Source organism: Lonchura striata, chromosome 2, assembly GCF_050655825.1.
Source record: "Lonchura striata isolate lonStrDom1 chromosome 2, ASM5065582v1, whole genome shotgun sequence".
Taxonomy (NCBI): domain Eukaryota; kingdom Metazoa; phylum Chordata; class Aves; order Passeriformes; family Estrildidae; genus Lonchura; species Lonchura striata.
Window position 1 is genome coordinate 124,717,346 of NC_140704.1, and position 14,671 is coordinate 124,732,016.

At 35.5% G+C, this 14,671-nt stretch overlaps 1 protein-coding gene across 1 annotated transcript in view; it reads right to left on the reverse strand.

Annotated features, from left to right (window-relative positions):
• Positions 1 to 14,616, reverse strand: part of TRPA1 (transient receptor potential cation channel subfamily A member 1) — a 30,971-nt gene extending 16,355 nt beyond the window's left edge. The window contains exons 1-10 of the mRNA XM_021530612.4: positions 14,422 to 14,616; positions 11,877 to 12,039; positions 10,646 to 10,821; positions 8,810 to 8,917; positions 8,284 to 8,392; positions 7,798 to 7,943; positions 6,528 to 6,664; positions 4,270 to 4,318; positions 1,445 to 1,544; positions 396 to 496 (exon numbers count right to left, since the gene is read on the reverse strand). Of these exons, the coding sequence (XP_021386287.1) occupies positions 396 to 496; positions 1,445 to 1,544; positions 4,270 to 4,318; positions 6,528 to 6,664; positions 7,798 to 7,943; positions 8,284 to 8,392; positions 8,810 to 8,917; positions 10,646 to 10,821; positions 11,877 to 12,039; positions 14,422 to 14,541 (1,209 nt within the window). The 5' untranslated portion in view covers positions 14,542 to 14,616. The remainder of the gene's footprint in view (positions 1 to 395; positions 497 to 1,444; positions 1,545 to 4,269; positions 4,319 to 6,527; positions 6,665 to 7,797; positions 7,944 to 8,283; positions 8,393 to 8,809; positions 8,918 to 10,645; positions 10,822 to 11,876; positions 12,040 to 14,421) is intronic.
• Positions 14,617 to 14,671: the final 55 nt, after the last annotated feature.

The following is a 14,671-nucleotide window of genomic DNA, read 5'->3' on the forward strand; positions in this document are numbered from 1 at the left end:
TGTAGAATATGCTGCAAACTATTTATAAAGTTCTAGCCCTTGACTGATTACGAGCATGTCTCCTGGCTTTACTGCATGGAAGCTGGGAAAATAAAAGTGAAAAGTTCTGTATTTTATTGCCTACCTCTTTAGCTATTCAATCCCCCAACAGCAAAATACTTTATGGGATTATGTTATTCCTTTGCCTGGCAATAAGAAAACTGTATTATTTGCTTTGAAATGTTTTCATGAGAGATATGTGATATGTACCTCTTCAAACCATTTTTTGTGACACTGGGCTATTTAACGATTATCACAAATTTTTACAAACATACCAAAATAAAATGGTAGTTGCCTTTTTCTTTACATTTTCCTAAGAAGGGTAACAGAAAGACATAAATTGATGCTTACTGTACCTGCAGATATTTCTCATTCAGATGCTGTAGTCCTCCAGGCTGCAATACAGTCAAATGCAAGAAATTCCGACCAAGATGATCTTTTAAAGACACATTTGCTCCTAAATAAATATGGAAATAAATACCAGCAACTTAAAAATTGCTGGGTCTTGGCACTACATAATGATGTTTAAGACAAAGGAAAAAATGTTGGACAAATGTTTATTAATCTATAAAATTTTATAAAATAATACTTATAAATCTATAAAATAGTCTTTCAAGTCAACCTTGAAACACATAATTTTGGTTCCCCCAAAAGATCACTCCTAATGAAACTCAGCTTTCAGCATTTTCTTATGCTTATGCATTTTGTATTTCATCACAGCACTGAGTTTTATATGGGGCCTTTACGTTCCAAGATACTGATCATACACAAATCAAGAGGAAATTTAAAGATGTAGATAATCACTTCTTCTAATACTTAAAGCTGTAACCTTTTAACAGTTTCAAAACCTACTATAATACTTTTAAAGAAAATCAATTATATTCTTAACAAGAGGAAATACAGTAATAATCATTCAGTTGCACCAAATGCAGCAAATGAAAGAGATATAGCTCAAATATTTTCAAGGTGACTGTAATTTTATAAAACCACAGGTAAGGATTAAATGGTGGGCTTTAACATTTAAAGATTGATTGCTGGCATGAAACACAGCTCTGTTGAAGTGGTGTATTTATTCTGCAGTTTTGCTTATTTTGTGAGCTGCTAAGGAGTGCAGGGATGGAGCACCAGTACCACCACCACCTTGAGAAGTATGACACATAGCATATGCATTCTTCTACAGCCCGTTCATGCTGCGGTGAAAGGGGTGAAATCATCACATAAATTCTTCCTTTATCTCAGGGGACACCAGCAGTGTGCAGCTGTTTAGCTCAGCTGCTCCTGGGCTGGATGCTGAAGTAGTGAATTCAAATTGAGAGGGAAGCTTGACACAGAGTTTTAAAATGAATGAACTCTGCTCAAATGAAGTATATGTATATCTATATAGCATGTGTATATTCCTTCTTACCTTTCGAAAGCAGTAAATTCACAATTTTCCATGATGCACAGGAAGTGGCCAGGAGAAGTGGGGATCGACCTTCTATGTCAACACTATCAATATTAGCCCCCTGAGAAAAAGAATTCCAAGTTTATGGTGAATAATGAATAAATGAAACTTTAAAATGGTGCTGCCCTTTATAAGCATAGCAGAAATACAGGAATTCTTAGTAATTCCACATGATCCAGATAAGTAATTTCACATTACATAAATAAATAAACACATTGCATCTCAATAAAACTACTAGGTTTTCTAACCATCAGCCACAGTCCAGTCATCTATATATAATAATTCAGATGCCTTACAGCTTATGATCTTTTGTTAGAGAATCTTTCCATGTATTCTCCATATAAAATTCTAACTTGAAAATACCAGGATTGACACTATAGAAAAATGCAAAAATGGTGGCCCTTTGAATTATGTGGTCTTACCTATAAAACAACTACCAGAAAAAGATATTCTTAAACCTCTACACTGTATGAACACAATACAAGAAGTAATACATCCAGAAATTACTATAGTTCAATTTATATCAGTTTCCTATCCTTCAGCATAAGTGATTTGAACCAAGTCCATTTTGATGCCAAAGCAGCTGTATCAACAGAGGACATATTTTATTCTGTTTTGTCTACTTTTGCACTGGCACATATTGCCAGGACAGTATGGTCAGTATAGTCACAGTATCACTATGGTCTTATCAGCAAAGTACTACTATAAGCATAAACATATTTATCTAAAAAATCCCACCAAGGAAGCAGGAAGATACACACAAATTAACCAATGAGATGTATGTATATTTTATGGTGGTTTAGATATCATTTTTTTCTAGATAGTGAGTTGCAAGTCAAACTTGATGAGTTGAACAAAGTACACAAAAAAAATCTATTTTATTTCAGATAATATCCAAAGATTATTAAAAAAAAATCAATGGCAGTTTTTCCATTAACTTGAATCATCTTTGGGTCCAGTCTTAATCTGAGAGAGAATGAATCACAATCCTGAGCAATATTTACTTTCCAGGATGGTAAAACCTGTATTAATTAGCACATAATTGTGCAATGATTACCACAGAGAGCAGGGAGCTTCCAGTGTAGGTTCATTACATATTTGGCAGTAATATATGCAAGACCTTTTCCCCGTTTACCTTTCCACAAGGTCAGACAACATTTAAAAAATATTTTTTTAATCAAGAAAGACCTTTTTTTATCCAAGTGTCTCATTTATTTCAATGAATACAGGAAGCACCTTCCAGTCCCTTAAGTAATATTTATCCAACCTCCCATCAGCTAACATAATTATTCAGCTTTTAGTAAAATTAATTTGGCAGCATTCATAAATACTTATCACAGAAAGAAGTAACTTCTATATTGACACATATATTTACCACATTTACGACACAGCTGAATTAAGAGTTTGTAAAATAGCTACTGAACTTCATTTCATTTTCCATTTCTGTTGCCCCAAATGCATTAACATAAATTAATTAAACAGATATTAATATAAACATAAACATGCCAGTTTTGTAAATATCAATTATTATTTATATCTATTTAATCTTTCATTTTCCTTTTAGAGAAGACAAAAGAAGCAAAAGGGGGAAAAAGTCCAAAAGACGGGAAGAAAATATGTAAAATTTCTGCTTATTTATTTTAAACAAAATGTGAATATTTAATGTGCAAAATAAATAGGTATTCTTTACTAAAACTGGAAGACCTTTGTGAACTGGAATTTGCTATTCCTTTCAGGCAGTAACATTGCTGAACCTTGTCTTTTTCACCCTCATGTACACCACAGCAGAGGCAGAACTCCATGATCTTGCCAGGAGTCCAAGGGAGGAGGCAGCACAGGTTGTACATTCAACACACCACTAATCCAGCTGACACATTTTGATCCATTCCCAGACAGAACAAACTAAAACAGTCCTGAAGCATCAAAACTGACACAGTTTATATGGAAAGCCAAAGAAACCCTCAGCAAACCTTCTATGGAAGAGGCCAAACTAGTCAAATTGCACTCCAGGAATGAGAGTTTGTTCTTAGCAAATGCAGTGTTAAAGATATCTATGATGTGTTTTGCACACACAAGCCTCCACACACAAGAACGTGTACCTGCATTTCTCAGATAATAAATTCTGCTGACAGTTGGTTTTGTCAGACAAGTCAAAAAAGAAATCTGATGATTTCTGAAAATGTCCTCAGATGAGTGGGGCACAACATGATTATGAGCCTTAGTTTAATTGGCACAAATGGATATTGGGAGCATAGCCAGTAGCATGCCTGATTATATTTCTTCCCTTTATTCTTCACAATTATTCACTGAAGAAATCCAAACCACATAGAATAAAAAATATTTCTAGATCATACACAGACTCTGATATATGGCTATATTATCCCACACTAATTTTACGTCCATTCTTTAAATAGATGATATATGTCTTGAAAAAAGACAGATGAAATTCTATGCATGCTTAGCATTTTTTTTAAATTTCATGTCTGAAGAGTAGGATGACCAGACCACTTCAACATATTTGGTAAAAGATATGTACGAAACTTTTCTGAGTAAGTAAAATAGAAATAAAAATGTAAGATTTTATCCTCTGTAACTGTGGGATGATATTAGGATCAACAACTACTGTTGAACTATAACTTTCAATTATACATTATGAGATGTATATATCTACCTATCTAATTAGCCTATACCTGAGAACACATTCTACTTTATGATTTTCTCTATGCAGACCTGCAGTAATAGATATCAATAATCTCTCTAAACATGTTGCTTGATTAAATATTTACCATTGAAATCAAATACTCCGCCAGTTCATAATGATCAAACAGTGCTGTTCTGTGGAGAAAAATGCAAAAATACAGTAATATTAGAAAGGACAAAGATGTTTCAAGCCAAAGATTAGCATTCTTCTCTGTTTTCTAATATTTTCAAATAAATCAATTTTAAAATAAAGAGACAGAGGTATACCCTTCATCATTCATCTTAATAAACTGGTTTCATATTTTTGCATGTAGTTCTTTTCAAATTAAGTTCAGTTCAGGTATTACATTGAAAACCCACTGCAGGAAACAAAGACCTCATTGGTAGGTAAACAGGTATTTTACCACCAAGTTTTAGGAGAACCAGTAATTTCATATGTGAGATCATTCAGTGTGCCACACAAGGTCAATACAGAAATCCATAAATTTCATATACAATTTTTTCCAAGCATGCCTGGAGCCTCAAATTCATTTCATTATTCAAAAATAATTTGGTTGCATTTTATGCAATATTGCCAGTGTGAGGTTAAAATGGCAATGTCTAAATGTGTATTCTGACTGTGGCAGGCAGGTCTACTTGAAAAAATATGAACAAACTAACAGGTATAAATTAGGCATTTGGAGCATAATCGGCAGCACTAGTTAAATATACTGATAAAAAGGTTATGCCATTTACCAAAAATATTTTAAAGCTGTCTATACATTCGGAATCTTCTCAGGTTTTATTTTACAGTAAGGTATTGAATTATATATTACAGGAAAAAATTGGTCAAAACATGAAAGTATAGCTTAGTAAATACACACAGACAAAATGTTTTCACATGTCAGACCTCTATGGAAAGGACAGTTCCAAGGTTGGACTGTATCTCAAATGATAACAGTTGCCTTAGTATTATAAGAGGTAATAAAACATTGGGTGTATAGTTAGAACTGATTGCTCAAAAGACATATTTTAAAAATCAAGTCATGGTTCCAAATACGTAGAGATGCCTCCATTATCTATAGTAGACCTTTCCCACCACACATTAATACTGAATGCTTCACAAATGCTAAAAGAAATTCCTAGGTGACCGAAGAGAAAGCAAAGTCATTTTATGAAATATTTAGTTGGAAACGTGACAGTAGGAATGCAAAAGTATCAAGTCCTACCTATACTTCACTGCTGCTTTGTTTCTCAACAAGTTAATATTCCTACTCAGTTTTTTTTGATATTCTATTTGGGTGACTTTCTACCTTCCCCATGATTCTTGATAATATCATTTTTACTGCTTCACAGACACCGGGACTAAAATAGTGTCATCTTTTTTATCAAGCTTTTTTCAAGCATAATAATTTTCAGAGATAAGGCAGCCAGTTATCTATTAAATAGCATGTGTCTGCACAATTTGATTTGGCATTCTGTCATCACTTTGTCTACAATCATGTTCTTCCATGGTAACATTTCCAAGTGTACCCAAACATTACCCTAATTTTACAACTAACTCTTTTAATGTCTTCAATTATCTTTGAATCATTCCACTTTATACTGTGTCCAGTCATCTCCACTGCTTCTACTACTTATACTGTAAAACTTGTAGAATAACACTGTCAAATAATTACAGTTAAATTCAGTGAAACATATCTTTCTTGCAAAAAATGTAGAGATGGGGAAATACATTAGAGTTGGAGTTGGAAGCCAGCATGCTTAACAAAACCCCTTTTTGCTACAAAGGATTTAGGAAACTTCTCCACAGCCTAGTGCTCTGGGTTTAAATGGAATGTGAAAGACTAGAAGTCTTAAGGATTATTATATAGACAAATACCATCTCTGAAACTCTGAAGTCACAGAGAAGTGTACAGACATTTTCTTCTACCTGATCAGCTATAAGGGTTTTTGAAAATAAAGAAAAATATTCTTTCAACAGTTCATATTATTTTTCACTCATTTTCTGGAGAACATCAAGTAAAAATGACTTTTTTTCAATTTCTTGCACATTGTCAGAAGGTGTTAACAATTCTATACATTTGTTTCCCTACAACTCTACTGGAGTAAATTTTTAATGCAAACTGTTAGCGACCTTTCCTTGATATGGTTCAAAGGTAACTGGAACTATTTTCATTTTGGTATCCTCGCCAAGATTTTTAACATTCTGACCAATTTTTTTCCTCTTTCATACTGCACTACAACCATCTCCCATATCATGGAGAAGTTCCAAATTATGTGGAAGGGTGCTCCAAATGAAAAGAATAACTAAGAATATCATGGTTCACAATTCATAGTGAAATCCGGCACAGCAGTTTCCTACCTGTGAAGCAAAGTTTCCTTATTCCCATCTACAGCATCAATAATGGATTCCTCCCCAGCGTAGGATGACATCATTAGCTTTACAATCTCTGTCGCTCCTTGAGTGGCAGCAAAATGAAGTGCCGTGCATTTTTCATTCTATAAATGGGGAAACAAGACAAAATACAAATATTTAAACCTCAGAAACCTAATCCAATCTATTAAACACACTAGTGAACCAGCCCAGGATTTGTAACTCATAAATGCCTAAATTTCTATGCAAGTAATAAAGCTTTAATCTTTAACTGTAATAGAATTCTAAAGAGATTGACAAAACCAAAAAAGACTAAATAGATAGTTTCAAAGGATTACTACAAAGCTTCTTATCACTTAATATGAAGTCCCTAAGATTTGAGATGATTATACTCTTAACAACCATTTGTAATTTAATTAAAAAACAGATGCAGCACCCCTTAATACAAGAGATGAAGCAAATGAATGATACAGAAAAACATATCTAGGCCAATGCAAATGAATAAGCAAACAAATGGAGCGATATAATACAGAAAATGCATTATTTTAAAATCTCATTTACTTCCTAAAATTGAATCCTCCTTAGAAGTAATTCTTAAATCAACTTTTCTGCAGATAAAAAATAACATTGTCCAATATGCCATAAAAGTATTATAAGCTAGACTCATAAAATAATTAAACAATATAAAGATGAATAGAAAAATATTTACCAAAATGGGATTTTTATTTTGCAAGGTGAGACTAACCAGCTTTGATATATGCCTGAGGGCTTTGACCTTTTCATTTTTAGAGCAGGACCATTTTGGTGAATGCATTGGAATGGGCTTTTCCACAATGCTATAAGCCTTCCCAAAATAGTTTTGCCCATCACAAAATCAATAGCATAACTCACCTCATTAGAAATCCGTGTGTTCAAATAATCAAACCAGTAAAAGAAGGCAAAACTATATTTTAAAACTAACATAGATCCTTACACCAGAAGTACTACACCATAGAAGCAGCAGTAGTATCACGAATTTATGTTTGCTTACAAAGCAGATACTGTAAAGGCCAGGGCAAGGCCTTTGTAACCTGTGTAAAGAAACATCACATTCTGCCTGATTTGAACCATAGGCTTGCTTTCATTTGTTGTTTCCTCTGCTTTGCATTGGAAGAGAGAATGAACAATGATTACCTGCTTATCTTTTTTCATACCACATAAAGATTTAGAGATAACTAGGTTTTATCAAAAATATATATCACTCCAATCTGAGTTTTACCTGTTTTAGATCAATTTGAGCTCCAAATTCAATGCACATTTTAATCATTTCGAGGTCACCACTCTGAACTGCCAGATGAAGTGGACTGCACTTTCCATTATTGGTAAAATTGATGTGGGTTTTAGCAGAGTGACCCAATTCTTCACCTGAGAGATGAAAATAAATAGATTTTTTTTTAAAGTGAGAATGAGATAATAGAAGATATAAAGTCTTTCAAACCAAGCATGTTAAGTGTGCAATAATATTCCCCCCCCTCTCAAAACATGAACCTATCACATCTATCATTTACCAATGGATGAACATACATTTAGGAAAGCAGCTAGTTTGCTGCTGCAATCATACAAAAATAGTCAGCATAAATCACCCTTAACAATAACTTCAATAACTTCTTGTAAGTTCAATCATAGTCATAATTGTTTGCTTTCATAGTTATTTGAGAATTAAAGCAGTAAATTGTTACTCACTACTTGGGAACATTGTATTTACCTTTTTTCAAAAGAATTTCCAGGCATGTTTTTGCACCTGAAAATGCTGCTGCATGGATAGGCATACATCCTGTTTTGTTTGGTTTACATATTTTTCCTCCATTTTCAATCTGAAAAATAACATCTCAATTCAGCTTATTGACATACAGAAAAATCTGAAATATTAATATACTACTACAGATATAGTCTCCTGGGTAGCTGCCTCCTTTTTTTTAACATTACATGTGCATTATGAAGTTTTCATACAAGTATCTTTTGCATGTTATAGCCATACAAAGCTTGTGCTTTGTGTTCTGTGTTCTCATGACCTTCAAAATCAGTTTTTCCCTTGAGTTGGCCAGTCAGAAAGCTATAGATATGATATACCCCCTTAAAGATTAATGTTTCTTAGTAACCCATGCAATGCCAGTTGAACACTAGGTCCATGATTGACCTTCCTGCACTGAACAAAGACCAAATCCAGGAACAGAATAACTGCATCAAGGTAGAGAGAATCATCTCAAAAGGTGATGGATAATTATACCTACCAGAAGTGTCAGTGCTTCAGGATTGTCCTTGTAACACGCTACAATTATAGGTGTGTTCCCTGCTTCACCTTCCAAGTTAACATCTGTACTGCTATGTTGAACTAAAACCTAAATGTTTAATAAAACATTCAGTTAATCGTAAGATAAACAAAACAATAAAAGCCTATTCCATTATTTTTGTTGTTTGCAACCCATAGAACCCTTGCAACTTTGTTTTGCGTGCCAAAGGCCCACAACGCATTGGCAGATGAGGGGAAGAATGCAGCTGAATGCCAAAATATGCTGGTGAAAAATGCAGATATGAACAGGTATGAAATACAGTTCCTTTCAGTGGACAGCGAGGTAACTGAGTTAAACTCTGCACAGGGATGCAAAGCATTTCAAAGTCTGATTTAATAAGTCTGATTTCTCAATAATGGGAAAAATTATTTTCTGTAGCACATATCAGAAAAAGATTTTTAACTGAACTTTTCAACAGAAAATTCCCTGGCAAGTGGAAATGTTTGGGAATCTGCTCAATTAGAAATCTAAGTAAAATGAGGGGAGATGGATCTTGATGAAAACTGGGACCTTCGAGTCCTGAAATTTTTCTCTAGTCTCTATGCTAACAGCTGAACTATCAGTATGATCAATTATCTCTATGACTGCTTCCAGCACTTTTTGAGAAGCAAAGGATCTGGAAATTATAATAACCATACTGGCTTATTTATTCCCCTAGCTCCATATTTATTTAATTGTCTTTCAGTAATTTCAGTTATTTACTTTTTCTGTACTAGACAAACCAGTACATTTAATCACTCTCAGGCAATTTGGCAATAAAAACCAAGGGAGAATTAGCTTGAATAAACAACAGAGTGGGGAAAAAATAAGATCACAGATTTAGTCAAGAACCAAAGCAGAGAAGCTTAAAAAGCCCACTTTAAAAATGTCATTGATTTCAGATTTCATTGTTCTTAATTCATAATAAATACAGATTTTTTAAAAGATTTGAGGACTGAAACATTTCCAAAGAACTCTTTATTTGTCTTGAATACAGATAATATGCGTTTCTTTTTTTTTTTTTTTTTGCATGGATGAACTAGAAAGAGAGACATTTAAAGAGAAAAGGAATTGTTGCAATTTTAAGGTTTTATTAATCTAAAATTTAAAGCACTTTAAAAATTTTAAAATTCTAACCCCATGCTGCATATAAAGTGAAAACATTCTCATTGCACTTAGACAAGTGGTTAAAAAATAATGCTGCTTAAAATCTCAAAGTTATCGCTGTTTTAAAAGGTTCAACATGGACATCTTAGTAGTTTCATCACAATATATTTTTGTGATTTTTAATTGCAGATTTAGTTCTGCTACCATTCAATTGATTATTAGAATGTTGGTTCTAATAACTGTACTTTCTGACTAGTTTTAATCAGGTTTTCATTTTAAAAATACACTAGTTTCAAGAATGTTTATACTTCTAAGACACCCTATACAGTTGTAAAAAAAAAGAAACACAATATTATATTTTGAAATACACATGCTTACATGAAGTTTCCATTTTAAAAAGAACTCTTAAAGAAAGTTTCTTGTGCCTGAAAAATTGAAAAGCATTTTCTTTGGAACGTAAGGACTACTATCATAGCACAAACTTCAGTATTTCTATAAATCAGTAAGTTACTTTTTACTGGCAGTGCTAAGAGGACACGAACACTTCTATAGGCATCATGTTACACATCCTGCTTGCTGAAGAAAACATAAGCAGATATGGCACATATCAACAAGGCCTTGGTGCTCTGCACACGGTGGCTGCCTGAGCTACTCATCAAGTGTGTATATTTAGGAAGATTTTAGACTTACCTTCACAATTTCGTTGTGCAGGGACTGAACAGCCATATGCAAAGGTGCCATCATATTGGAGTTGAGGATGTTTGGATTGGCTCCTCTGCTGAGAAGCAAACGAACGCTTTCAACCTGGTTTTTCTTCGTGGCCCAGTGTAGTGGGGTATTTCCAGAAGAATCCATCACATTTAATACTAGGTCAAAGGAGAGAAAACAAAGCAAAGCAAAAAAAAACAAAGCAAAACCATCAAATGTTCTGATTGGACTGAAACAAAAAAAAGATGTTTCAGTGTCAGGTTTAGGTTTGTGCTACTGCATTTCTTTAGAAAGGGAAAGGAAAGGTTTCATGAGATGCGGTGCACTGTGTTAAATTGATTAAATATTGTGCTGAATATACAATATTGATGAAAGGAATGGAAGTGGTGAAATGCCTGTCTATTTATTGCCCACTATTACACCTCACCCAAAAGTTACATGATCTCCCTCTCTCCTTGATTATTCTTTTTCCTATTTTATTTGACTTCACAGCAATTTCTTTAGAGGCTGCACAGAATGAGTGCAAATAACCTAAATAAGAGGTAATAAATATGTGCTTGCAAACTGTAAGAAAATGAAAGACCATATCTACTCTGTTTCACTTCAGAACACAAAGTTAAATCAATTCATGCCAGTTATGAAAATGGACTATTCTAAATATACATTTTGAGCTTTAAAACTAAAGATAAACTTCTACAAATATCCTAAAAAATTAGGAAAAAAATTACAGACTAATATATATATATTTCAGACAGAAAAATTTAAATTAGCTCTGCCATCAATAGGTGAAAAAAATAAAGCTTTTCAGGGCCATTGTAGGTTTACACAGTAGCATACAGCCCATCAGTGGAGTCCGATGTAGTTCACAATGCTGATTATATAAGACACACATAATATGAATAAGGAATACAGAAAGTCAAGTCTTCTGTTTAATCATTGCAGTTTTCTTTTTCACATCTGAAGACTATATATCTGAGTGTCAGCCAAAGCAAGACATATTGATTCACTGCATTAGAGAGAAAACAGTCCTACATAATAAGAGCAACCCAAACCACACCTGAGAGAGTGCAAACTGCAGCAGACAGTTGGAAATATATTTGAATCTATAAATGGAGATAACACTTATCAGTCCTATTTCAGTTGGGCAATGGACATCTTGGTTATTGAACTTTTTTATTGTGCTAAATAAAGTAGTTAATAAAATGCATGTTACCTTCACAGGAAGAATCATCTATGATCAGCTGCATGAGTTCTATTTGCCCTCCTTCTGCAGCGTGATGAAGTGGGGTGGCATTTAATTCATCCACTTTTGTAAGCCCAGAACGATTCTTCTTAATGAAGCTCCGTAGCCTACAGGCACTTCCATCTGAAATAACCTGTTTTGGGTAAAAACATTCTCATTTTCTCATTCCCCTAAAAGGCAGGAAGTTAGCAATGCTGTAATTACCACTCATTAACTCCTGCCAAGTTGTTTGGGCTCATACAGAAGTTCACAAATCCTGATCAGATTGATCCAACAGTGAAACTCTGATTGGTTATTGGTTTAACTGACTGCAATATAAGATCCACATGAGAAACAGTGCAAAATGAACAAAACTGAAAATCATCTTGAATATACTGTTCTCTCTTCTGCAGTGAGATCAAGATCCTTCCTTCACTATGGAAAATCTCAAACAAGCAAATTGATACCTTATGTTTTTATACTCTTTCTTGCAGTAGGCATGTAATATGAATCCATCAGAAAGGAAAATCAATAATCTTGATAAATTCCTCTTTTTTTTAGATCTTTTCACAGAGATTGATACCATGTCCTTGGCTTTGAAGTCCAGCCATTTGGCTTCTGTGATGTTCTTTGTGTCAGAGAAACCAATATATTTTTTAATTTCAGCAGCATGCTTAGCACATCAGACTATTATCTCAGCCTGAAACAGGTCAGTATCTTCCCAGTGATCCCACTAATAGCTTGATACATTCCAGGTACTATGCTTTACAACCAAAGCCCACTATGGAAGCTCTGCTGTTTATTATTTTATTATATTGTCCAAATATTTTTGTTAAAGTTATTAAAATCCCATATTTCTATGTAAAATGATAGAACAACTTGTTTGCAGTATGGGCAGAATTCCTGCAGAATGGTCAGGAATTTAAGAAACATACTAAAAATTAAGGGAGAATAAAAAAGCAAAACAGTTAAACTACATTGGGTGGAAAAAAAAAGAGAAAAATGCTTATCTGAAGTAATGCAAACCTTCAAATGGTTTGCAAGCACAGAATAAAAAAGGGAATTCCCTAAAATCACTGCTCCCTTCACATTTGAAAAAGAAAAGGTCCCCCGTGTGGCAAAGACTCTACAATATTGTATATTTAAGCAAATATGCATGACAGGGCAGCCCATTCATGTGCTTGAGCACGTGTTTAGCTTCATTCAGCTTAATAGTCCCACTGACTTCAGTGGGGTTACTCATGTCAATAATGTTACAAATGTGTTTAAACATTTATAAGACTGAGGCCAAATAGAGGGCTGGTATCTGCTCCAATAGTGCAATCGGAAAAAGCTAATTGAAAACGTGATATAATTGTGGAAAAGATATTTAATATGAATCCACTGTCACAAAAATAACACCTCAATTACACACGCAGTATCTATACCTTTTAAACACACCAAAAAGCTGTCTAAGAAAACCTTATTAGAGAGCCCAATATTTTCTATCCCTTCTAACATTCTACCTTTATTATTTCTATTGATCTAAACCACATTTTTCCACTTTTAACAGTGGATTTAGTTCTCAGTGTCAGACAAAATGTGGCATGAGGATAATTTCTGTCGACAAAAGTAAGATTCATCTGCCAATACTACAGTGTTTCACTAACAGAATAAGGAAGAAAGGAGTCAGTTAGGTGTTCTTGGTACTTGGGTTAGTTAAAAACAGCAACGAAAGCTATTTTAAACAATAGCAGCTCCTTTGCCCTGTACTCAGACAGCTCTGTAGTGACAGATCACCCATCAGAGTGACCAGCTGTATTATGCTGAAGAGGTGCTGCTGCTCAGGTCTACAGCTAGCACACAGAAAACATAAGTGAATGGAAATTATCTCAGGAGGTATTTAACCCCACCTACAAACTTTGTCAAATTTGTTTAGCCAAAGTTATCCAAGACTTCCATCCTGTAAGCAAACTCTTCCTTTGCTTAATTACTCTTATGTTTAAAAAAGGCTTCACTGAAGTTTGGTCTAGGTCTCCCTAGCAGCAATACAAATACATGACTTATCCTTATCTCTGTTCAAAATGGGAAGATATTCTGTCCTTCCTGGCTACATTATCACTGTTGTAGGTTTCACCGATGGTTGCGTTTCCCTTCGTAACAGTTCCAGTGCTTCTAAACTCTTTCGTATCACTTTTGCTAAGATGATCTAATCATTTCCATCGTGATCTCGGCTACCCTTTAAGAGGGGGTGTCTTTTTGTGCCCAGGGGAAATGGGAGTTCTGCATCAGCACCCTGCCACCCACATCCTCCCTCGCCTGCTCCCCTGCCTTGCCGCTCAGCCCGGGCCACATCACATCAGTGCCCACGGCCAGGGCAGCTCCCAGGCTGTCTCCCATCCCGCACCGATCCTCCCTCCCGAGCGGACAGGGTCCCCTGGAGGAATGGGTCCCTGGCACATAACCCCTGCCCACAGACCCTCCGCCCCCTCGGCCACCTCACCCTCCACCTCCATCCCTCTGTCCCAGCCCGGGCCCGCCGCCGCTCCGCACGCACCTTGAAGACATCCTGCGAGGCCACGGAGGCGGCATCCGCCTCGCACACGACGCCCTGGTAGGCGCTGGCCGCGGCCGCCTTGTCCCGCGGGCGGCAGAGCCGCAGCAGAGAGCGCTTCATGCCGCCCGCCCGCCCGGCTCCGAGCTGCGCCCGCCCCGTCCGCTCCGCCGACCTGCGAGGCGACACGGCGAGTGACGGCCGGGCCCGCCGGCCGGGAGGCGGGGAAAGCGGGGAAAGGAGGGAAAGCAGG